At 33.4% G+C, this 20,995-nt stretch overlaps 5 protein-coding genes across 7 annotated transcripts; 3 read left to right on the top strand and 2 right to left on the bottom strand.

Moving 5' to 3' along the window:
• The first annotated feature begins 2,916 nt into the window (after positions 1-2,916).
• On the top strand, positions 2,917-11,248 carry LOC109799865 (syntaxin-112). Of its 3 annotated transcripts, XM_020360508.3 has the most exons (8): positions 2,917-3,103; positions 3,182-3,253; positions 5,242-5,301; positions 5,806-5,900; positions 6,674-6,743; positions 6,867-6,977; positions 8,951-8,991; positions 10,100-11,149. In XM_020360508.3, the coding sequence occupies exons 1-8, from the start codon at positions 2,927-2,929 to the stop codon at positions 11,010-11,012; spliced, it is 1,539 nt and encodes a 512-aa protein (XP_020216097.1). In that variant the 5' UTR covers positions 2,917-2,926; the 3' UTR covers positions 11,013-11,149. The 3 variants fall into 3 exon arrangements, with proteins under 3 accessions (XP_020216097.1, XP_020216095.1, XP_082922942.1); XM_020360506.3 differs by lacking the exons at positions 2,917-3,103; positions 3,182-3,253; positions 5,242-5,301; ... (2 more) ...; positions 6,867-6,977; positions 8,951-8,991 and adding exons at positions 9,290-9,593; positions 9,917-9,995 and having other exon boundaries at positions 10,100-11,248; XM_083066816.1 differs by lacking the exons at positions 2,917-3,103; positions 3,182-3,253; positions 5,242-5,301; ... (2 more) ...; positions 6,867-6,977; positions 8,951-8,991 and adding exons at positions 9,638-9,752; positions 9,917-9,995 and having other exon boundaries at positions 10,100-11,248.
• Positions 11,249-11,472: 224 nt separating this feature from the next.
• Positions 11,473-13,296, top strand: LOC109800160 (Tetratricopeptide repeat (TPR)-like superfamily protein). Its single transcript, XM_020360889.3, has one exon. The coding sequence runs from the start codon at positions 11,609-11,611 to the stop codon at positions 13,154-13,156; it is 1,548 nt and encodes a 515-aa protein (XP_020216478.1). The 5' UTR covers positions 11,473-11,608; the 3' UTR covers positions 13,157-13,296.
• Positions 13,269-16,118, bottom strand: LOC109800161 (Galactose mutarotase-like superfamily protein). Its single transcript, XM_020360891.3, has 10 exons — positions 15,978-16,118; positions 15,774-15,890; positions 15,567-15,680; positions 15,384-15,435; positions 15,134-15,271; positions 14,686-14,784; positions 14,375-14,472; positions 13,854-13,961; positions 13,690-13,771; positions 13,269-13,543 (listed from the first exon to the last, which is right to left on the bottom strand). The coding sequence occupies exons 1-10, from the start codon at positions 16,034-16,036 to the stop codon at positions 13,478-13,480; spliced, it is 933 nt and encodes a 310-aa protein (XP_020216480.1). The 5' UTR covers positions 16,037-16,118; the 3' UTR covers positions 13,269-13,477.
• Positions 16,119-16,198: 80 nt separating this feature from the next.
• RUG2 (Regulator of chromosome condensation (RCC1) family protein) lies at positions 16,199-18,082 on the top strand. The gene is made up of 3 exons (XM_020360892.3): positions 16,199-16,503; positions 16,575-17,101; positions 17,322-18,082. The coding sequence occupies exons 1-3, from the start codon at positions 16,199-16,201 to the stop codon at positions 17,804-17,806; spliced, it is 1,317 nt and encodes a 438-aa protein (XP_020216481.2). The 3' UTR covers positions 17,807-18,082.
• A 100-nt stretch (positions 18,083-18,182) lies between these two features.
• Positions 18,183-20,657, bottom strand: LOC109794613 (laccase-11-like). The gene is made up of 6 exons (XM_083066815.1): positions 20,456-20,657; positions 20,218-20,369; positions 19,871-20,115; positions 19,660-19,788; positions 18,643-19,566; positions 18,183-18,512 (listed from the first exon to the last, which is right to left on the bottom strand). The coding sequence occupies exons 1-6, from the start codon at positions 20,558-20,560 to the stop codon at positions 18,382-18,384; spliced, it is 1,686 nt and encodes a 561-aa protein (XP_082922941.1). The 5' UTR covers positions 20,561-20,657; the 3' UTR covers positions 18,183-18,381.
• Positions 20,658-20,995: the final 338 nt, after the last annotated feature.

Here is a 20,995-nt window from a genome sequence, read left to right on the forward strand (position 1 = left end):
ATGAGTCAAACAAATTAATAAAACATATTAATTAATAGCTACTAAATTTAGAATTCAAACAAATTAATAATAATAATTACTAATAATTGTTCCATTTACGTTTCATTAATTAATAGTTATTAATAATAATAACACTATATTTAAAATACAAATAAAAATTTTGTCAAAATAAATAAATAAATGTATAAATTATAAAATTGTTAGTAAAACTATATTAAAAAGTTACTTAATTATAATATTAATATATTAAAATCATATATAAATATATCCACAAAATTAATAGAATCGAAAAATGTATTATTTGTTATTATAAAGTTTTATAATGCACATGATCACTAATTATTATTAAATTTCTATTTTAACATTATTGTTGATTATTAATTATTTTTCTTTTCAATTACTATTTATCATTGATTCTAAATCTGTATTTTTTTTACATTCTATAATATAATACGGAATAAATGTTATAATTATTATTTATTTTATTTAATGCAAATAATATAAATCAAACAACTTCTGCTATATACTTTTTACTCTAGAATTTTTTATATATATATGTGTTATTATAAAAAAATCTAATACTAAAAATTATTAAAATCAAAAAAATATTTGAATATGTAAAATGTATAAGCAAATGAACAAAAATAATAATAAAATATATTAATCAATAACTACTAGATTTAAAAATTAAATAAAAATAATGGTAACAATTATTACATTTACTTTTCATTAATTAATAATTATTGATACTATTAACATTAATTTGCTAATTATTAATTTTACTACATTTAGAATTGAAATAAAATATAAATTATAATAATTATTAATAAAATAATATTAAGAAAATATTTATTATAATTTAAATATATTAATATATGAACAAAAAATAAAATATATCGATAAAATTAAAAGAATATATATATATATATATTTGTTATTAATAAAATTTTATAATATAAATAATTTCTAATAATTATTAAATGTTCATTTCAATATTATTATTAATTATTAATTATTTTTTCTTCCAATTTCTATTTATCTTGATTATGCATTTTGTCCATTTTCTATAATTTAATACTTCATAAATGTTACAACTACTATTTATTTTATTTATTTTTTTAACATTATTATCTAATATAATTGATATTTACATTATTTAAAAAAATATAATTGATATTTAATCTAATAATGATTTCTCTTTATGTTTTTTTTTGTACCAACTCAATTATACTATATATATCTCATTATTTTGTCTAATACTATATGTGTATATTTTCATTTGTAATATATTTATATTCTTTCATTTTTTATTTCTTTTGATTTTATGATGATTGTCTTTATTGTTTTTTATCCATGTAAATAAAAGTAAGTATTATTTTATTTTCATACTACAACAATCTTAATAATCGTTCCAATATTAAAATACTTTTTAATAAAAATCTATTAAATATAACATAAGAATAGGAATTTTTTTTATGTGATGATGAAATGATTAATTTAAATTATTTAAATATATATTTATTTAATCTCTAACATAATTGTTATTTTTTTTATAATAAACATATCATTTAATTAAACTTTAATTTATTGAAATGATTTTATCAAAATTTTATATTATACATATTGTCAAAAATAATTTATGCATCGTATAAATACCTATCTAATGGTATAAAATCAAAATAACTTGAATCTGGACATCAATTTGTCACCATACGTGATTTCTTCTCATTCAATTATATGCTCAAGTTTTTCATCTCATCTACAAACTACATTATTTAAGAAAATAAAAAACATTAATTATATTAAAATATAAGTGACATTTAATTTAATTTAATTTAAAGTATATTTACTATTTCTTGTCTGCTATACCAATTAGTACACGGAATAAAAATATCGTTATCTCCAAAATCAAATCAAATTATTCCAAAAAGTAATTCTTCCTAAAATTAATATAGTTAACATTTTTATTATATATTAAATTTTAATGAATAACAGTTCAATTAAAAACTTTTATTTATCATATCTATTTTATATGATTATTACAAGATTTTAAAATTATTTAATAATTTATTGAATAAATTTAATTTAACCTATCTTTCTTTAAATACGAATAAATAATAATTATAATTTTATTTAAAAAAAATTAAATGATGATTTATCAAAATTTTAAATAAGATCTCAAATTCAACTCTTGTGGACGAAAAAATGACTTAGAAAAGAGATTCTATTAAAAATAATTAATTAAATTTTTTGACAAAAATTAATCATGAACAAAATTTGTGAATAATTTATTTTAATAATATGATTATCCAAAATATTTAATTTATCAAACTGATCTAGTAGTGAAGATTAAAGTAGTAGAGATTAAAATAATATGTGTTTAAATTCTAATACCAATATTATAATTTTTATATATAAAAAATAATTTATCTAAGATTGAGTATGAATAGTTATTGAGTTAATATCAAATATTTAATGGTTAGATAATTAAAATTTAATATATATATTAAATAGAGTAATTTAATTAATAAAAAATATATAATACAAAGATCAAATTAATTTAATGAAGTTACTTTATTCGATAACTAACTATCTAATTACATATACTTATAAAAAGAAATTATATATATATATATATATATATACTTCTGAATTCTAATAAATATTATCCTAAATTTTTATATTAAAATAGAAAAATTAATAAATAATTTTTTTTTTTATAAAATTAATTTTATTATTAGAAACAATATAACACAACACCACCATTCTAAACAATTTATATTATTAGACGTATAAATAAATAAATAAATAAAACTGATTAATGTTGCATTAAAATTTAAAAGGGCAAAATAGGTATTTTAGTATTGTTGCGTTTTTATTGATGAAAGAAGTATAAATTATTATAGGAATGGTCGAACCAAAATATATGGAATCCATCGATCCTCTTCTGATGTCTGACGCACCTAACTTAATTCAAAGCCATCAAATGGCGGTTGAGGATGATCACGTGCTTCCCACCCTCTCTCCGCCCAACACCTACGATGCCGTCGTCAATGGTGGCACCTTTGACCGATTGCACGACGGCCACCGCCTCGTCCTCACCGTCTCTCTCTCCTCCCTTCTCTTCTTTTTCAGATATTTCCATTTCTTTCATTTCTATAATGCCAAAGCTTCTGTGTAGGCCTCAGCGGAGTTGGCGAAGCATCGGATTGTAGTTGGAGTTTGCGACGGACCTATGCTCGCAAAGAAGCAGGTTTCCTTTTCCATTTTCCACATTTTTTTTTAATTTTTAATTTTGGTTGCGAAACAAGTTTATATTCACTGCTAATTTCACACAACACAATCGTTTGTTTTACTCTCTCTCTTTTTAATATGCTTAGCTGTTAGGGAATTCGATTTTTATGCACCAAAGCTCCGTAATTATTGAGCTGCATCTGCAGTTTTAGGTTCTCAACTCAACTGCTGAATCTAATTCGTATTTCAGTTCAACCAATTTGTTATCTCGTTGCTTTCATACGATTCCACTTTTGTGGACTACTGGAGTTGTTGATTTCTTTTAGCATTTCCTTTTAGAGGAAAACTTTTGCATACAATGATCTACTTTCTGATATTTAAAACAATTTAATTAGAATATACATGTGAACCCCAAATGCTTAGTGCAATACAGGTACGATACAACATGGATACAGTCATACAGATATACAACAATTTTTTTTAAAAAAATTTAGGATACGATATGTTAATAAAATTTTATAGAATAAAAATTTATATAAATGTAAAATATTGGTTAAGGAAGAGACATTAATTCATAACTATGATATGATTACAATGTACAAAAAAGATATTTGTGATCATAACAAAAAATACAGTTTTTACCCATGTGAAGTTAACTATATTAATAAAAGCATTTTTAGTAGAACTTAAAACTAATATTGGCTCTATATTACTAATTTATTGTCTAATGCTAATTGTATCACTCTCTTCTCCCCAATTACCATCATCTAGAAAAGAAAAACATGGTTTCAAAGTTTGGTTCAAGAAGAGACAATTCTATCTATTCAAGAAATCTAACACATCATCAAGTGGATGGTGTATATCTCTACCAATGTCCCACAAACTAGTCTTTCTTTTTTTATTCCCTTCATCTTTCATAGACGAAAGGTTGAATTGCACATAAACTAAATCTTCTACCTTTTTGGGTCCACTTTGTTTTTTTTCAAATAATGAATAAAGGAGTATCTACTCCAATTCTTTTTCCATTATGACAAAAAAAATGACTGCGAAAAGTTTAAGACAAACATTTTGGATACTTTTCATACACATATCTAGAAGTACCCCAAAAAAAGGTTAAAAAAAAATAAAATAAAGATTGGATACTTTTCGGTCATGTATCCAGGAGTATCTAAGGAGTATTATCATCCGACATAGGTACTTTTCCATTTTTTATGTATTCGGGCTTCATAGGAATATATTGTCTGGGTAAAGGTTTTTTACACCATAATCCAATTATAAATTATGATGTATGTTTAGTTTTTTGACTTTTATAATAATTATCTTAAAAATCATAACTGGAATGATCTTACTTTGATTAACAATGCAAAGATTTTACATGAAAATTAAACTCTATTGAAAATGACAACTTTTAGATACTAATTTTCTCTGTTATTCTGTTGTGTATGCTGTGGTCAGGTGAGAGTTTCTGTTTGTGGATTGTTATAGCCCTAGAATCTGGTACTCCAAGGCATGGTCGTCATTAGTTTTTTGAGAATTAAAAACAGAAGGAATAATGAAATAATTAGAGAGTCTGAAGTCTGAAGTTTACTTTTATCTTAAAGAGTTGTGTTCTCCTGCTGAATTCTGAGACAACTTCAATTTATTCAATTTAAATTAATTTCATTTTTGATTGCTTATACATGAAATATCTTAAAGATGATATTCAATAGCCAGGTTGCAAAATTTGAAACAGTTAAACTGAATTTGGTGTTTAAACTGTGAAAACTATTGAGTGCTGCAGATTAAATGCTTGAAATGTTCTGCTCTTAAAATTCAGCGATCAACGTTTCTTCTCTATAAATATCTTTAGAAAAGAATGCAAACTAGTTAAATTTAAAGCCTTGTGCTATTTAGCGACACGGTGAAGATCCCCTTATTTCTGTATCACAACACAATCCCGTGGCTTGTGGATTTTTATATATGAAGGAATCTCTTTTTATCCTTGTGCTTTCATGTTCTACTTTGCAGTTTGCTGAACTGATACAGCCCATTGAGGAAAGAATACATAATGTCAAAACTTTCATAAAGGTATGAGTATGAGTTCAGGCAGTGATAATTTGACTTAAGATTGTTTCATGAAAAGAATCTCCCGTGTTTTAAAAAACTAAATTGACATATATAATTGTTGGTCAGAATACTTTAAGCTTTTCATTTTGCATGTTAATGTAGAACAGGAGGGATGGATTATAAACATCTTTTACATCTGTTTAACTGACAGCGACGTATCTTTTTTCAAGAAGCATAGTGTGCATAGGAGATGTTGCATGGTTTTGCAATGTTGGTTTTATGTGTTGGAGATTCAATGTAACCTTTCACGTTTCTTCATCTAGCTCTTGCACTTTTTGGAGTAGTTAGTTCATGACGATGTCTGTAAAAATGTGAGATAATAAAAGATATACTAATCTACATCTTTAAACAGTGTTCCATGACTCCATCAAATGCGTATAGTGTCTCTTCTAGCAGGATTTATATGAGAAGTGCATTTTTTCTTATTTAAATTATGATTAATATTTTATTTGAACTAACATGCAGTCTATCAAGCCAGAGTTGGAAGTGCAGGCTGTACCGATCACAGATCCGTTTGGCCCTTCCATTACAGATGAAAAATTGGAGGCTGTGATTGTCAGGTTAGTATTAAGACTGGCTTGTGTGTGTCGCATTTTAATTTTTGGTAGTGGTAGTGTTCATTCGATTATATATCCATAGATGGGAAGAGATTCTTTCAAGTGAGAAAATAAAAAATCAAGAGATTTTCAAGGGTTAAGATCTCACCCTTAAATCTTTTAAACTTCCACTTTACAATAAAAATGTTAAATTCATTATTTTCTTTGCTTAAATATGGTATCTTGCTATCATATGACATAGTTTTTTCTAGATCCCTAAAGAAAACATTATTTATCTATTTTAAAATGAATGTTAAGGACTAAAAATAGTTATTTCAGATTTTTGAGAGATGAAAATAAAAAAATATATTATACAAGACTAAAATCAAAATCTCCTCATTTTATAGGGAAAAAAACAATAATTTCAAGTTTTATAGAGACTAAACATATTTAAGTCTTCTTTTCTTTGAATGGCGAGAATCTAACCCAGTGAAAATGATATTGGAGAGGATCCATTACCATCCATAGACAGCTTATAAAAAGTAACTTTCGAGTTCTGATGAAGTATCTCATTCCAATCGACTGGTTTCGGATCTTGATGTTCATGATAATTAAGGTCTTGTTTTAGTAGCAAACTTAGCTGGGTATCTTCTTTTATTCATAGTTCCATTTTGATTTTGTGATTACTTTTCAATTTTGATTGTAGTACAAACAATTGAACACAACCCTATATACGTTCTCTTTTAAAAAGTGTCATTCAGTTATTTGATTACTAACTGCATATGGTTGTTTTACAGCAAAGAGACATTACCGGGAGGATTGGCAATAAACAGAAAAAGAGCTGAAAGAGGCCTTTCACTGTTGAAGGTCTCAATTATTTGTTTATGTGGTTTGGTTAAGATTGCTGATGAAAAAAAATTATGAAAATTTCTTTTCACTCATCAAAATATTGTCACATATAAGGAAATTGTTTTCGTGGATCTTATGCAGATAGAAGTTGTAGATTTGCTCTCTGGAGAATCAGGTGAAGTTAAACTGAGTTCATCAATGCTACGGAAGATTGAGGCTGAAAAGGCCAAACAACCAAGCACGATATCGCAGACATCGCAGACGTAGTAAAGAAAAATTTGCTTAACTTATTTCTTTAATAAAATTTCTTCAAAGATGAGTTTAAGATGTCCATTAAATAAACTGGCATATGATTGCATGTCATGCCATTGTTTAAATATGTCTCTAGTTTCTATATTATACCCATTATATGATTTTTGTCTATAATTTTTTTTTCCTAGTTTTGGCCCCTCTATTAAATGTTGATATGGCAAACAAAATGTCACATCAGCGCACGACATGGCGCACACATAGACTGATTACTTGAAAAAGTAATTGCAATGCCATTTTTTTGTTTAAAAATTTGAAAAAACAAATAACTTAAAACCTAACGAATTGTGGCACAACAAATAAAAGTGACGTGCACTTGTACTTCCACAAGTAAAATTTATTGCGCCCTAGCACAGTGAGTTCTATGCATTCAATAATGGCGTTAACAAAGAGGAAATGCAAATTCAATGTGTGGGGCCCAAACCTATGTGGGGGTGTGGGTTCAGATTCGAATTTTTCTCAATTTGCAAAACGGAGATGAGGATGTTAATATTAGTTCCTCTGACTCTCTTAATAATATAATTATAAAATTATCTTTATATATAAAAATTTTAAAAAAAATGTAAAAATTTGTATTATTTTATTTTATTTTTAAAATTTTCTCATATTTATTATAAACAAAAAAAAGTCTAGGAGTGGGGGTGAGAGAATCCGAACCTCATTGGAGGTAGGGATGGGTACCTAAATTTTATTTTCAAGGAGGCGAGGGCAGGAATATAAAACTTGTCCCGTTGCCATGCCTGATGGAGATGAAGTAACATTGGTTACTTCTTAAAGTACGAAGAATCCATGAAAATTTTTTTGGGACTGTCCAAACTAGAAAGTGAGTTTGATTAAATTTGATTATTTTTGTTGTTATTGTGTTGATTATTAGTTTTGTGTTGTATTGATAGAATAAAGTAATTTTATTTGGTGGGATGATGCCCTTGTAAAAGAGTATGAAATTAATTTTTTTTAAAGATAAATTTATATAAAAGTACTTATAAGAAAATAAAAAAATGAAATTATAATGATAGTAATAGCTTCTTCACAATTTTAGAAAGAAAACACATGCAAAAATCTATATTTTTTCCTGCCAAATGACAGAAAAAGCAAAAACACCTAATCAATAAAACAAAAAAAATTTGTTCAATAAAAGCCAATGATTTTTATTTACCTTCCTAATAAAATTAAATCTTTTGAATTCTTCTAAAATAGTATCATTCTCAAATAAAAATTATTAATTATTATTATCTATGTTTATTATAAAAAGAATATTTATTATAAAGGAAATATATTTTGACAATTACTTTTTTAATTCTTATTTTTATATTAGACACTATTATCTTTAGATTTAATAAAAAAATTATTTTAAAAAAAAAATAAATGTATAGAGATGCGAAGTATCTCTTTTACTACCGTATCAATAAAGTTTTGTATGCTATTATTTTAATTAAATTTATTCAAAGTAATTAAGATTATTAGACTTATGTGCAATTGTATTAGTATTTTAAGAACATTTTCTTTTGGAACCAAACCGACGAGATTCGATCACTTCAGTTATAGTTGAGTATTAGTTTTGTGATTTGAAAGTCATCATTTTTTTTATACACACGTATAATATAACGCCATTTCAATTAAAGAAAATGGTCATCGAAAATAATTATCTCGAATCTATTCTTATTTTATTTTAGTTTTACTTATACGAACAATACAATATTGTTTTGAAAACATCGTTTTTTTTTAAACTAATTAATTTGAACAACTTCTCTCGTTTTTTAAAATATAAAAATTCATACATGATAAATTGAACCAAACTAACACGTTTTTTATTTATTTTATGAAGTTGGTTTAATTTGAGTGTGATAAAAAAAAATATAAACTAGACTAATTATTTTATTGGATTTAGATATTTTGTTTCCTTTCCTAAAACAAACGAAACTAACCCATGGATATTCCTAATTGTGCTTTGCATTTTGTCAATTTGAATGAAATTTCTATCATTATTTTTCAGAACATTGTTCGCATGATTTTTTTAACAATATTTTGTTAGTTTAATAAATAAGGTCCGCTGATTACTGATTGATGCTAATCCAAGTTTGGTTCATTGACAAGATAGGGAAAAAATACAAACTAACGATAATATGTGAAAGGAATTAAAGTATTTTTTCAATTAAAAATAATCAATTTAGTATATTTTTAAAAAATATTAATGTTACTTTCCATTCACTTGCATCTAAATTTTTTTTTTACGCCTTTCTTAAATATTCTAACAATAGTATAAAATTCGTATTTCATTTTAGCCCATAGTATTTCCTCGTGTTTAATTTCATTTGATTCGGCATTAATATCCAATCAAAGATTAATGTAGTGTTTGCTTCACTAGACACCGGAGGATTCAAGTTCAACAGTTATCACTTTTCTTCGTTTCTCATATCCAACGGATATTTTTCCGAACGCAAAAATTTCAAATTCTAGTTGTGATGTGAGAATATATTTCTCAATGTTAACTAAACTGACACAAAATTTACCGATTCACTAATTTGTTTAACGAGGGATCATTAGCACGAAAGAAGAAAGGTAACCACATTGGTTTCCTCAGGGTTCAATTTCATTCTTCTCTTCTTCACCCCTTCATGTTTCATATTCTTTCTCTGAAACTGAACGGATAGTAGTTTTTACTTCTTACCATTCTGAAACCGCACGAGTAGTTTTTCAGATTTTACCTTTCTTTTTCAAGTAATGCAAAACCTCTCTTGAACCACGTTTCACTACGTGTGCCACAATAAAGAATCAATTCCATTCTTTCCTTTTTTGACTTTTTTTCTTTTATGATTTGGTTCTCTTCTTTTGCCAACCTCGTATTTTTACCGTCGCTAACTCTGTGTTTTCTTTCATCTTAGATCACTTGGAGCATTTTTTTCATGACAAAAACTTGTGTTCATTGAGAAATTCACTCATTTCTTGAATTTGTCTAAAAGGGTATGTTTCATTTTCTTCTCATGAAAATCCAAAAACATTTCTTTTTCTTGCTTTATATCTTATCAGTTCTCATTGATTTGCTTCTTGTTCTGTTGGTTTTGCAGGTGGGATTTTGCAAAGATGAATGATTTGATGACAAAATCGTTCCTAAGTTATGTGGAACTGAAGAAACAGGCTCAGAATGACCTTGAAAACGAACTTGATATTGAAGCAGGGAAACTCAACCCCACGGAAGACCGTAACCTCTCTCAGTTCTTCCAAGAAGTTGAATCAATCAAGGTTGAAATGAAAGAGATCACCAATCTCTTATTAGATCTTCAGCAACTGAATGACGAGACAAAGTGCGCTCACAGTGCCAAAGTTCTTCGTGGCCTTAGGGACCGTATGGAGGCTGACATGGTTGCCGTGCTTCGCAAGGCAAGGATTATCAAGGCAATGCTCGAGGTTCTTGATCAATCCAACATAACAAATCGCAGTTTATCAGAATCCTACAAAGAGGGGAGCCCCATTGACAGGACCAGAATGTCTGTCACAAATGGTTTGAGGGTCAAGCTTAGGGACATGATGAATGACTTTCAGTCCTTGAGAGACAAGATCCTCTCAGATCACAAGGAAGACTTGAAGAGAAGGTATTACACCGCAACAGGTGAGGTTCCGAGCGAGGAGGACATGGAGAAGATGGTTTCAGGGAGTCTCAAAGTTGAGTTTTTGGCTGGGAAAACAGATGCTGATTTGGGCACTCAGGTTAGGCATGAGGCAGTGATGGATATTCAGAGGAGTTTGAATAAGCTTCACCAGGTTTTTCTTGATATGGCTATTCTGGTTGAGACGCAAGGAGAGAAAGTGGATAACATTGAGGATAATGTGGCCAGTGCGGGAAACTACATCCATGGTGGGACTAATAGTCTTTACTATGCCAACCAGATGAAGAACAAGAACAGAAAATGGGTGTGTTGGGTTTTTGCAGTGGGACTGATTATACTACTCGTATGCATTGTTGCAATGTTGTCTTCTTGACTGGAGCAGTTTGGAAGGACTGGTTTAGGGTTTCGAGACTGAAGATACTTTCATTTCCTCTTAAACGCTTCAATGGTTATTGGATTGTTGAGATAATTGATTCAAATTTGTTTCATGAGAACTAAAGTTTACTGGCTAGAATTGATTTTTTATTCTTTGGCTACACTTTTGCTTTGTTATTTTGTTTCATTCGTGATTGCAGTGAGTTTTTTTTCCCCTCACTACACACTACCTTAATGTAGAGGGTGAAAACATAATTGCAAAAAACCAGTTACTGCAGCGCCTTGTATTTACTTTTTTTCTTCTTTTTTTTTCTTTTTTTCCCTTCGTAACTTCGAAAATATATCATGTAAAGTGTAATGTGATAACTGGTTAATGCTGAAATGGCACCAAGTACGTGGAAACAGCCAAAGGAAGTCCATTTTTCTATCTAAAATAGGATATCTATTCACTACACAAATATCTTATCCAAAACTAATCTAAACAAATAAAAGCCACTAATTTTGAGCAACGCCTTCTACTCTTTTATCCAAATTATTTCAATTTCAACTTCTCTTTGGAGGATAGTTCGATTTCTTAGCAATTTAGCGGTGGGTATGTTGCTCCTTACACCAAATGCGGAGCAGACCCAGGCATTACTGGAGAGATGTTCAAATATAAAAGAACTGATGCAAATTCATGGCCAATTGTTGAAAAAAGGCACCATGAGGCATCAGTTAATAGTAAGCAGGCTCTTGGATTCATACGCAAGAATAGAGTTGGGTAACTTAGCCTATACTCGTATGGTTTTTGACAGAATAAGTTCACCTAATACTATCATGTGGAACACCATGATCAGAGCATACTCAAATAGTAATGACCCAGAAGCAGCGCTGCTTTTATACCATCAAATGCTTCACAATTCAGTACCTCACAATTCTTACACTTTCCCTTTTCTTCTGAAAGCATGTTCTGCTCTCTCAGCCTTCGAAGAAACCCAGCAAATCCACGCTCACATTATTAAAAGGGGTTTTGGTTCGGAGATTTATGCCACAAACTCTCTCCTTCGTGTTTATGCAATTTCGGGCAACATCCAATCTGCACATGTCCTATTCAACCAGCTTCCTTCGCGAGATGTTGTTTCTTGGAACACAATGATTGATGGGTACACAACATTTGGAAACGTAGACAAGGCGTACAAGATTTTTCAAGCTATGCCAGTGAAGAATGTCATCTCTTGGACAACCATGATTGTTGGGTTTGTTAGGGAAGGCATGCATAAAGAAGCTCTATCTCTTCTACAGAAAATGCTTGTTGCAGGCATCAAACCTGATAGTATAACCTTGAGTTGCTCTCTTTCAGCATGCGCAGGCCTTGGTGCATTGGAGCAAGGCGAGTGGATTCACACCTATATCGAAAAAAATGAAATAAAAATAGATCCAGTTTTGGGTTGTGTTCTTATAAACATGTATGTTAAATGTGGTGAAATGGAAAAAGCCCTACTGGTGTTTAATAAGTTGGAGAAGAAATGTGTCTATGTTTGGACGGCAATAATCGGTGGCTTGGCAATCCATGGAAAGGGTAGAGAAGCTCTTGATTGGTTTATCCAAATGCAGAAAGCAGGAATTAAGCCGAATTCGATCACTTTTACTGCAATTCTGACTGCATGTAGTCATGCAGGGCTAACTGAAGAAGGAAAGTCCCTGTTTGAGAGCATTGATACTGTTTATAATATTAAACCTTCTATGGAGCATTATGGGTGCATGGTGGACCTCATGGGTCGTGCAGGGTTGTTGAGAGAAGCAAGGGAGTTCATAGATTCCATGCCCGTAAAGCCAAATGCTGCAGTATGGGGAGCACTGCTCAATGCTTGCCAACTGCACAAAGATTTTGAGCTTGGTAAAGAGATTGGCAAAATTCTGATTGAATTGGACCCTCATCATAGTGGCCGGTATATTCATTTGGCAAGCATTTATGCAGCTGCTGGAGAATGGAATCAAGCTGTCAGAGTAAGAAGCCAGATCAAACATAGGGGACTGCTAAATCTTCCAGGATGCAGTAGCATCACCCTGAATGGGGTTGTCCACGAGTTCTTTGCTGGGGACGGATCCCACCCACAGATCCAAGAGATATATGACATGCCTAATCTTCTTGCAAACAGATGACATGTTAAGTGGCAAATTGAATTGAAAGTGGGAAGATAGAATAATGGTTTTTCACCGCCTATTGGGAGGAAAGAAAATGAGAAAAATGTAGCTTACCAGCATCAAAAACGTATAAAAGAAAAGAAAATTATTATTCCTTATTTTTTTGTTACAATAATGTTACGAATGTAATGAGGTTTAAACGAGGTTTGCCTCTTGTAAACTATCGCTCGCCACTGGCCTACTATTAGTGGCATAGAGAATTATTAATACAGAAGATACATATTGTTGGCGGATCAAATAACACAAAAATAATTGATGACGCAGAAACACATTTACGGTTCAAGCTATGCTAAGGTGCTGCACAGCTGTCCAAGTTTGTTCTGGCTCTAGCTGGACACTTCCAATCTGAAGAAATTAGTAGTAGGATAAATTATAATTCAAAAGAATCAATAGTGAAGGCTCGAAAATCATGTCAGCAATCAAAATACTGCGTTACCCCCTAACAGGGTATGTCTCTGATCCCTTTCGAGAAAGTTTTGCGAAGTCATTACCTTGGCATTTTCAACGCAAACAAAATCTTTGTAACATGCCTCCATTTGAAGATGAGGATTCCACAACACGGCATCTGACCAACTACATGGGTAAAGAGGCAATAGAAGTTTTAGCAAGTGACTTGGGCAAACCAAATAATTAATAGAAGTTTAAAATGACATACTTTGTGTTCTTGATAGATATTAGATCACCCAAACCATTGTCAAGTTGCAACTCACTGGAAGCATCGAGATAAACACAATCTACAAATCCAGGGAAAGTGACCACGTCCCTGCATTATGAAGATTACTGTCTATTAGGCTAAATAAATTAAGAAACTCAATGTCAAGATACGATTCTACATTATTCAATGAAATTTTGGTTTTATATGAATCAGATTGAGACAAAATATACTTGTCCATTAGATAAAGATGAATAATGAGGAGGAAGAGATAAAAACTGAAAGAAACAGGAACATATTGGCCACTAAATGAATGTAATGTTATATAATGAATAAAGGTGGATTTTAAGTAATAATTGACATATATAAAGAATCAAGGGTATGCAAAAGAAAATGCATGTCAACGTGTATGTCTGGCATGGTAGAGATAATTGGAAATACTCAATAGTTAGGTAGTACAGCTTGTTATCCAACTAATTATTGTTTTATTTCCATTTAAGAATTCCCGGACAAAAAAAACATACCTTTCTTCCCTACCCTCGACTGGATTTTTAGGATCTGGATCTTTGTTGAGAGTTTTGCAACCTTTTAACCCCTTTACTGATGCACCACTCACAGAAGCCTGCAAGACAATGATAAAATTATTATATTTTTCTCTTGCCATTGGAACAATCGATTCAAATAATATTGAAAGATAAATGTTTGCTAATGGATTAAATGCTTACCTTGGGCTCAGATCTCCAGAAAACCCATACAAAATGTTAAAACAATATTTAAGCATAAACAGAAAACATCATTTTGGTGATCATTAAAAATTATAACCCTTATCACTTACTCGAAAATATGTGTGCAAGGCAGTACTAAATGAGAATGCTTTATCGTCTGTATTTTTAACTGTTAACTCGGTCGAAAGACTTTTAGCATTTAGTGTGACCTGCATAGAAAGAAGCACGCAATTGCATCATCATTAGGTTGTAGAAGACAACAAGCACCAGGACAAGTAGCCAAGTAGTATTGCAGATTTGGGTCTTCTATAGTGATATCGAGTACTTCAGATGATAAAGTGCAACTATAGTCATTGAATAAAAAATAAACAGTTGAGATTGTAATAAAAATACATATATATGCATAACAAACTATTAAATTACAAGCTCAACAGTTGATTTTCCAATTAATGGCTATAAATACCCTCTATCTTGTAACGTGCATCACCTCATTCTGAAGAAAGTTAAATTTGTAGTAATTGAAAGATGAATTGTGGTTGAAGAAAACAAGCCCTAGACCTTGAATAAAGCATGGAAGCCGAAATCCCACATATCACGACTATAAGGAGCATCCTTCAGTTCCAGAGTTACAACAGGATTTCCTTCCGTATTTTCAGAATCAACAACAGTCCAATCCATATTCCTTGCAAACCCATGCTGTCGAACACTCAACCAAGCAACACACACAGAGAGAGAAATGTATATATATAAACCAGAAAAAAGAAAAAATGAGAGCAGAAAATAGCATTGAATAAAGGAGCAGACATACCTGCTGAATTGGACCAGGACCAAACTGTGGAAAACAATGCGGGACGCCTCCACTGGTGCAACATAAAACTAATCAGTGCCCGAGGTTCCAAATTTAGTAAATTACAACGTAACCATTGAATTCAAACTACATGCATAGCATAATTGAGGGAAAAGAGGAGCGGGATTTGTACAAGAAGGTAACCTTATCGGTTTCTTCCCATTAAAAACAGCGTCAGGGCGAACAAAAAGAAGGTCCTTGCCACCGGGAACTTTCCAAGAGGTAATGCAACCTCCAAACAGGTATATCTCAGCCTCACTGCAAACCACACATTGATTTAACCAACGTTACGCACGTTGACCTGATTATGTTGTGAAGAGAAAATAGCTAAGTTTACAGAAAATGACGCACCTACCAGCGGGGGAAGTAAGCACAAGCTTCGGCAAATTCCCCTCTCCTTCCGTGACTCGCACTCCCAAAGACGCACTCGCTTTGTTACTCAAACTTGCAAATGCCATTCCTCGACACCTTTCACCAGATACAGAATTTACAATGAAACGAAGCTACACTGGATTTAATTCAGATATCATTATCGTGTTGAACGAGAAATTGAACCTGTTGAGATTCGGAAAGGTCGCAGTGTTGACACCGAATGCCATGGAAACCATCGCCATCTGTTTTCCAAATTTCCTACTCTACTCTCCCACTGCCACCAATTTTATTCGGAAATTCGGATATTCCTTCCGCTTGGCCCGATCCGGCCCATAACCCGTGGAGGCCCGAGCCCACGAAACAAAATAAATCCAGTGAGAATCTTTTTGGGGGCAAGCAAAGAGATGTGGCGGTCACAGGAGTTGGTGAGGAAGGTGAAACTGAAAGCGAAAGCGGTGGGTGGGGTCCACGTGCATTTGAAATGGATGAGCACGGTGATGTGTTTCGGCGATGGAAGCCAAGGGGCCGTTGGATCCCCCGTCGGTGTTGGACTCCACGCCTACGAGCCCACTCCTGTTGCTGCTCTTCCTTCCGATGTTGTTAGCGTCCACGCCGGACACTACCACTCCCTCGCCCTCACTTCCATGGGCCACCTCTGGGCCTGGGGCAGAAACAACGAGGCCCAACTTGGCCGCGGCCCTTCCTCTAGGTAACTAACTAACTAACTAACTTAACTAAATCAGCTTCATCGATTCTTATTTCATGAGCGTTGTATTGTAGAGAATCATGGCACGAGCCAGAAAGAGTGAAGGGTTTAGAAAACGTGAACGTGTGTGGTGCTTTCGCGTCGGGCGTTGTTTCCGCTGCTGTCGGGGATGATGGTTCTGTTTGGGTGTGGGGGAAGTCAAAACGCGGTCAACTCGGCCTTGGCAAACATGTCACTGAGGCTATTGTGCCTACCAAAATGGAAGCACTTTCTGGAGAGAACGTAGCCAAGGTTTCGTTTGGATGGGGGCATGCTCTTGCTCGAACTTCGGATGGAAAGTTGTTTGGATGGGGCTATTTAGCGGACGGTAGAATTGGGAAAATGGGGAATCTCTCTGAGACATCTCCGTTGGAATCCGCGTTTTCAAATGATTCACAACTCTCCAGTTCAGACATGGAAGATGCTGAGAAGCGAGTCTTGCAAGGAATGGAACAGGAGAATAACATGCCAATCATATGGGAACCTCGCTTGGTTGAAGAATTGAACGGTGTTCATGTTCTGGACATCGCGTGTGGCCTTGATCACTCTCTCATTCTTTGCCGTAAGTAGCACGCACACTTCATGTTCAATTTTTCATCACATAAACACACTTCATGTTCAATACTTTTCCAGGTGTTTCTAAATTAATGTTAAAATAATATTTGACCAGCACAGATTAATTCTTAGTTCATGATCAAAAACAAATTGCTCATCACACAGTCTATTCAATTCTTGTAACTAGTTCATGTTTTTAGGTTTTGATTATGCTATATATGTTTCAGGTGATGGTGTGCTTTTGAGCTGTGGGAGCAACGTGTATGGCCAATTGGGGCGAGAGAAAACAGATTTGGGGATTTTTCCGGTTGAAATGAGATTCAGTCCTGTTTTTATAGCCGCGGGGCTTGGGCATTCGTTGGCAATATGCCAGCTTGGTGAATCAGAAGGTAGTGTGGGGACCACCAACATTGCTTCGTGGGGATGGAACCTGAGTTCTCAACTTGGGAGGCCCGGGAATGGGAACTTACCCTCTTTGATTGATGCATTGGAGGGGGAAAACCCTGTCTCGGTTTCAGGAGGGCGTGCACATTCTCTTGCTCTAACATCCAAGGGAGAATTGTGGGTCTGGGGCTCTGGTAAAAGTGGCAGACTTGGGCTAGGAAGTTCAGTTGACCAAGTTGAGCCTTTTTGCCTTGATTCCTTAGAGGGTTTTCAAATTTTACAGGCCGTGTCAGGGTTTGATCATAATCTGGTGCTGGTTGCTGGCTGATTTGATTTGGCTTCAACGAATAGAAAGTCTTTTATGCTTGCTTTAACTTAAAGCTGGACTGGTGGAGTGGAGTCTGTCTATAAATAAACCTAAGCACTCTCTTGGTCCAAATGTCAAACATGCTTTTTTTTTTTGTAGGTTTTGTATGTCGTTTATGCTTAAACTGTATCGTGGAGTTTCATGCAAACCCACAAGACTCTATAATTTTGTTTAGTAGTTTGATTTGTATGATGAATAGGTGCGGACACCAAGATTAATAGGCGTCTTTGCTTTTCAGTGGTGTAGATCGTGGTGTGTTTTGCAGACATGCTGGTTCAAATAGCTGAAGGGAATTTTAGGAGATATAAGAGAAATGAAAAAGCAATACTCACGAAACTAACAAAATAGAATCAATCAATTATTCTTGTTTTCGAAATTTAATTACAAGAATTCCTTGAAATCACAAGCTTCTGCGCATTTTATATCACAATTAACAACCTTCTGCAACATTCACAGGACGGTTGGGCAGAAAGACAAAGTAAAAAACATTGAAATTGTTAAATTCGAATTCTCTTTGGCTAAGTTTTCGTGGATGGTTAGCAAGTTGGAAGGTCCTTTGGTGGAGGCAGAACAGATTGATCTTGTCCTGGTCCATTTTCCACAACGAAAGCCGTTTTCAACCCCCAACCAGTGTGCAGCTCCAAATGACAATGCATGAACCAAACACCTACAATATACAAGTACAACATGACACTAGAGTATATATGTTAAATATCGGACAACATTATACAATGCCTAGATTGTCTTAACAGTTAAACCTTATAGAAGTTTAGGACATCTTCACGAACCATACATACCTGGATTATCTGCCTGAAAACGAATTGCAGTCCAACCCCCGGTTGGAACCCCAACTGTGTTCCTCTCAATAGGATCTACCAAATTATACTTAGCGGGGTCTTTAGCAGGATCAAAGTTACCAACCCCAGTTCCAACAACAAAAAAGTTATAGCCATGAAGATGGAATGGATGTGACTCAACACTGAGGAGATTGGTGTCCTGCAAAACTAGCTCCACTGTGGAATTGAAAGCAATCTTGCTAACTCTCGTGCCAGTTAAAGTGGCAAGATTGGCGGTTAGCGGTGCACCAGTATAGTTGAAAGGGCTTGGAGGGTGGTCAGGAAAATCAGTCCTGAAAACCCCCTTAATATTGAAGTAGTGAGCTTGGAGAAGTGCAATTTGTGGCATCACAAAAGATACATTGTTTAAGGAAGCAAGTAGCCGGGTTCCATTGAGGCATGTTGGGCAAGAATTCTTGCCTAAGCCAATAGTGTAAAAGAGGTTTCTATCAACTTTTAGAGGAACATTAGCTGGGTACTGAGCAGAGTTTAGGCTCCTTAATTTTTTGTTGTAACTCAAAGCAAAACGTGTGTCGTTGCTAGCTGGCAACTGCGGAAGGATGGGGAGGACAGTGTTTGGAATGCCTTTATATTGCAGTATACCTGTGGCAGTTTTGTTGTCAACTGGAATTGGAGCATCCATAAAAGCCTTGGTGGCCATGAAGTACCTTCCTGCAACTTGGTTGGCTTGGACCAGAACGTTTGTGGTTTGACCAGGTGCAATTAGTAGAGCCTGAGTGGTGAATGGTTTTGTATAAACAGCGTCAACCTCCACTACTGTCAAATTGTGACCCGCAATGGCAAAGAAAAGCTCGTCATTGAGGGCAGCATTGATGATTCTCAGGAGGTAAGTCTTCCCTTGCTCTACTTCCATTGCATACGTGTCTAGAAATTGAAACAAAAAATCAGTTAGAACAAAAGACTTCACTCTTTCCAAACCACAACCAAATACCAAACTAGCTCTAAATATTTCCTTACGCTTCTCAGAACATGGAAATAATGGTCCTGGTTTCCCATTGATCGTATGTGCATCTGACATATTTGGTGGCAACCCCATGTTGTTCCCTTGGTTTTCAATCTCCTCCACGTCATTGTTCCACCATTCACCTATTGCATGCACAAACAATTATAGTTATATCACCCTTTTGTCGTTCCAATATCAAGAGTACTAGACATTATTCAAACTGACCTAGGATAATTTCAAATTCTCTAGCTGGCTGTGGGAAAGGAAATGGTGTTCCAGGTTTAGGCATAATTACTATTGCTCCATACACAGTGGCCCTCAACCACAGAATGTGTGCATGCCACCATAGGGTTCCTCTCTGCCCCGTAACATTGAAATCATAAGTGTAACTACTTCCTGTCTGAATTGGACACTGTGTGATATAAGCTGGTCCATCCGCCCAACCATTACGGTATTGTTTAAGTCCATGCCTGTAATGAGAAATATGGTTGTGAGAGAAATTAACGTGTACATATGCATGCTAGTACAAAAGCTTCACCATGCATGTTTCTGGTATTGCAAAATTGGCCTACCAATGGATCGACATGTTGTATGGTGCATGATTTGTGACGTTAATCAGGACTCTATCTCCTTCCCTAGCATATATAGTTGGCCCTGGGAACCTCCCATTTACTGTTACAATGGGCTTTGCATGGCATAGTCTACTCACATTCGCCACTTGAACCTGTAGAAAACACAAAAGTGCTATGAAGGGAACTTTGAATAAGCATGTTGGTTATGATATATGATATCAATATAATTCTAACTCACATCAAAGTGGTATTTCTTTATGGCAGCTTCAGATGAAGAAGACATTAAGCCAACAAAGAAGAGAAAGGTTAAGATGACAGAATTGAAACACCCCATGCTTGCCATTCTGTCTTTGATTATTCGATATCTTGGCTTGTATGGATGCAAGTAGTGTGGTGCATATGTTCAAGTATTTATATGAACAGGGAGAAGGTAAGATGGCTTATCAGTTTGTTGCATGGAAAATTAAAAACAACTTAGGCTCATTAGGTGGTGCTTTAATGAGCTGTGCGTAAAAGCTTGTAAGCGAAATGTGACAAAAATTGTAAAGGCACTGTGTTCCGTAGACTGAGAAAAGAAAACTATTTAGAAATGTCATAATTTTTTATACTACACGTTTTCAAAAATTGAACTGAAAGTGAGAGGAACTTGAAATCTAACCTAGTAATCTACCTTAATAAATACTCTGGCTCCAGGCTTTATCGTTAAGGAGAAGTAATGGCTTAAGGCCTAAGGGTGAGTGCTAATGCCAGCAATTCCTTGTGCCACCCAAGTGGAAAA

Source organism: Cajanus cajan, chromosome 11, assembly GCF_000230855.2.
Source record: "Cajanus cajan strain Asha chromosome 11, NIPB_CcT2T_4, whole genome shotgun sequence".
NCBI classification, from domain to species: Eukaryota; Viridiplantae; Streptophyta; class Magnoliopsida; order Fabales; family Fabaceae; genus Cajanus; species Cajanus cajan.

Excerpts from the sequence above, each read along its gene's own strand:
- LOC109800161 (XM_020360891.3), bottom strand. The coding sequence starts at position 16,036 with ATGGCGATGGTTTCCATGGCATTCGGTGTCAACACTGCGACCTTTCCG. Across the intron at positions 14,785-15,133 it reads GCTTCCATGCTTTATTCAAG|GTCACACTAAATGCTAAAAG; the intron begins GTCTAGGGCTTG and ends CTTTCTATGCAG. Across the intron at positions 13,962-14,374 it reads GTCGAGGGTAGGGAAGAAAG|GGACGTGGTCACTTTCCCTG; the intron begins GTATGTTTTTTT and ends TTCATAATGCAG.
- LOC109799865 (XM_020360508.3), top strand. The coding sequence starts at position 2,927 with ATGGAATCCATCGATCCTCTTCTGATGTCTGACGCACCTAACTTAATT. Across the intron at positions 3,104-3,181 it reads GCCACCGCCTCGTCCTCACC|GCCTCAGCGGAGTTGGCGAA; the intron begins GTCTCTCTCTCC and ends GCTTCTGTGTAG. Across the intron at positions 8,992-10,099 it reads CTAATTGTGCTTTGCATTTT|GTGGGATTTTGCAAAGATGA; the intron begins GTCAATTTGAAT and ends TTGGTTTTGCAG.
- RUG2 (XM_020360892.3), top strand. The coding sequence starts at position 16,199 with ATGTGGCGGTCACAGGAGTTGGTGAGGAAGGTGAAACTGAAAGCGAAA. Across the intron at positions 16,504-16,574 it reads GGCCGCGGCCCTTCCTCTAG|AGAATCATGGCACGAGCCAG; the intron begins GTAACTAACTAA and ends GTTGTATTGTAG. Across the intron at positions 17,102-17,321 it reads TCACTCTCTCATTCTTTGCC|GTGATGGTGTGCTTTTGAGC; the intron begins GTAAGTAGCACG and ends TATATGTTTCAG.
- LOC109794613 (XM_083066815.1), bottom strand. The coding sequence starts at position 20,560 with ATGGCAAGCATGGGGTGTTTCAATTCTGTCATCTTAACCTTTCTCTTC. Across the intron at positions 20,116-20,217 it reads TACAACATGTCGATCCATTG|GCATGGACTTAAACAATACC; the intron begins GTAGGCCAATTT and ends TTCTCATTACAG. Across the intron at positions 19,567-19,659 it reads ATTTCCATGTTCTGAGAAGC|ACACGTATGCAATGGAAGTA; the intron begins GTAAGGAAATAT and ends TTCAATTTCTAG.
- LOC109800160 (XM_020360889.3), top strand. The coding sequence starts at position 11,609 with ATGTTGCTCCTTACACCAAATGCGGAGCAGACCCAGGCATTACTGGAG.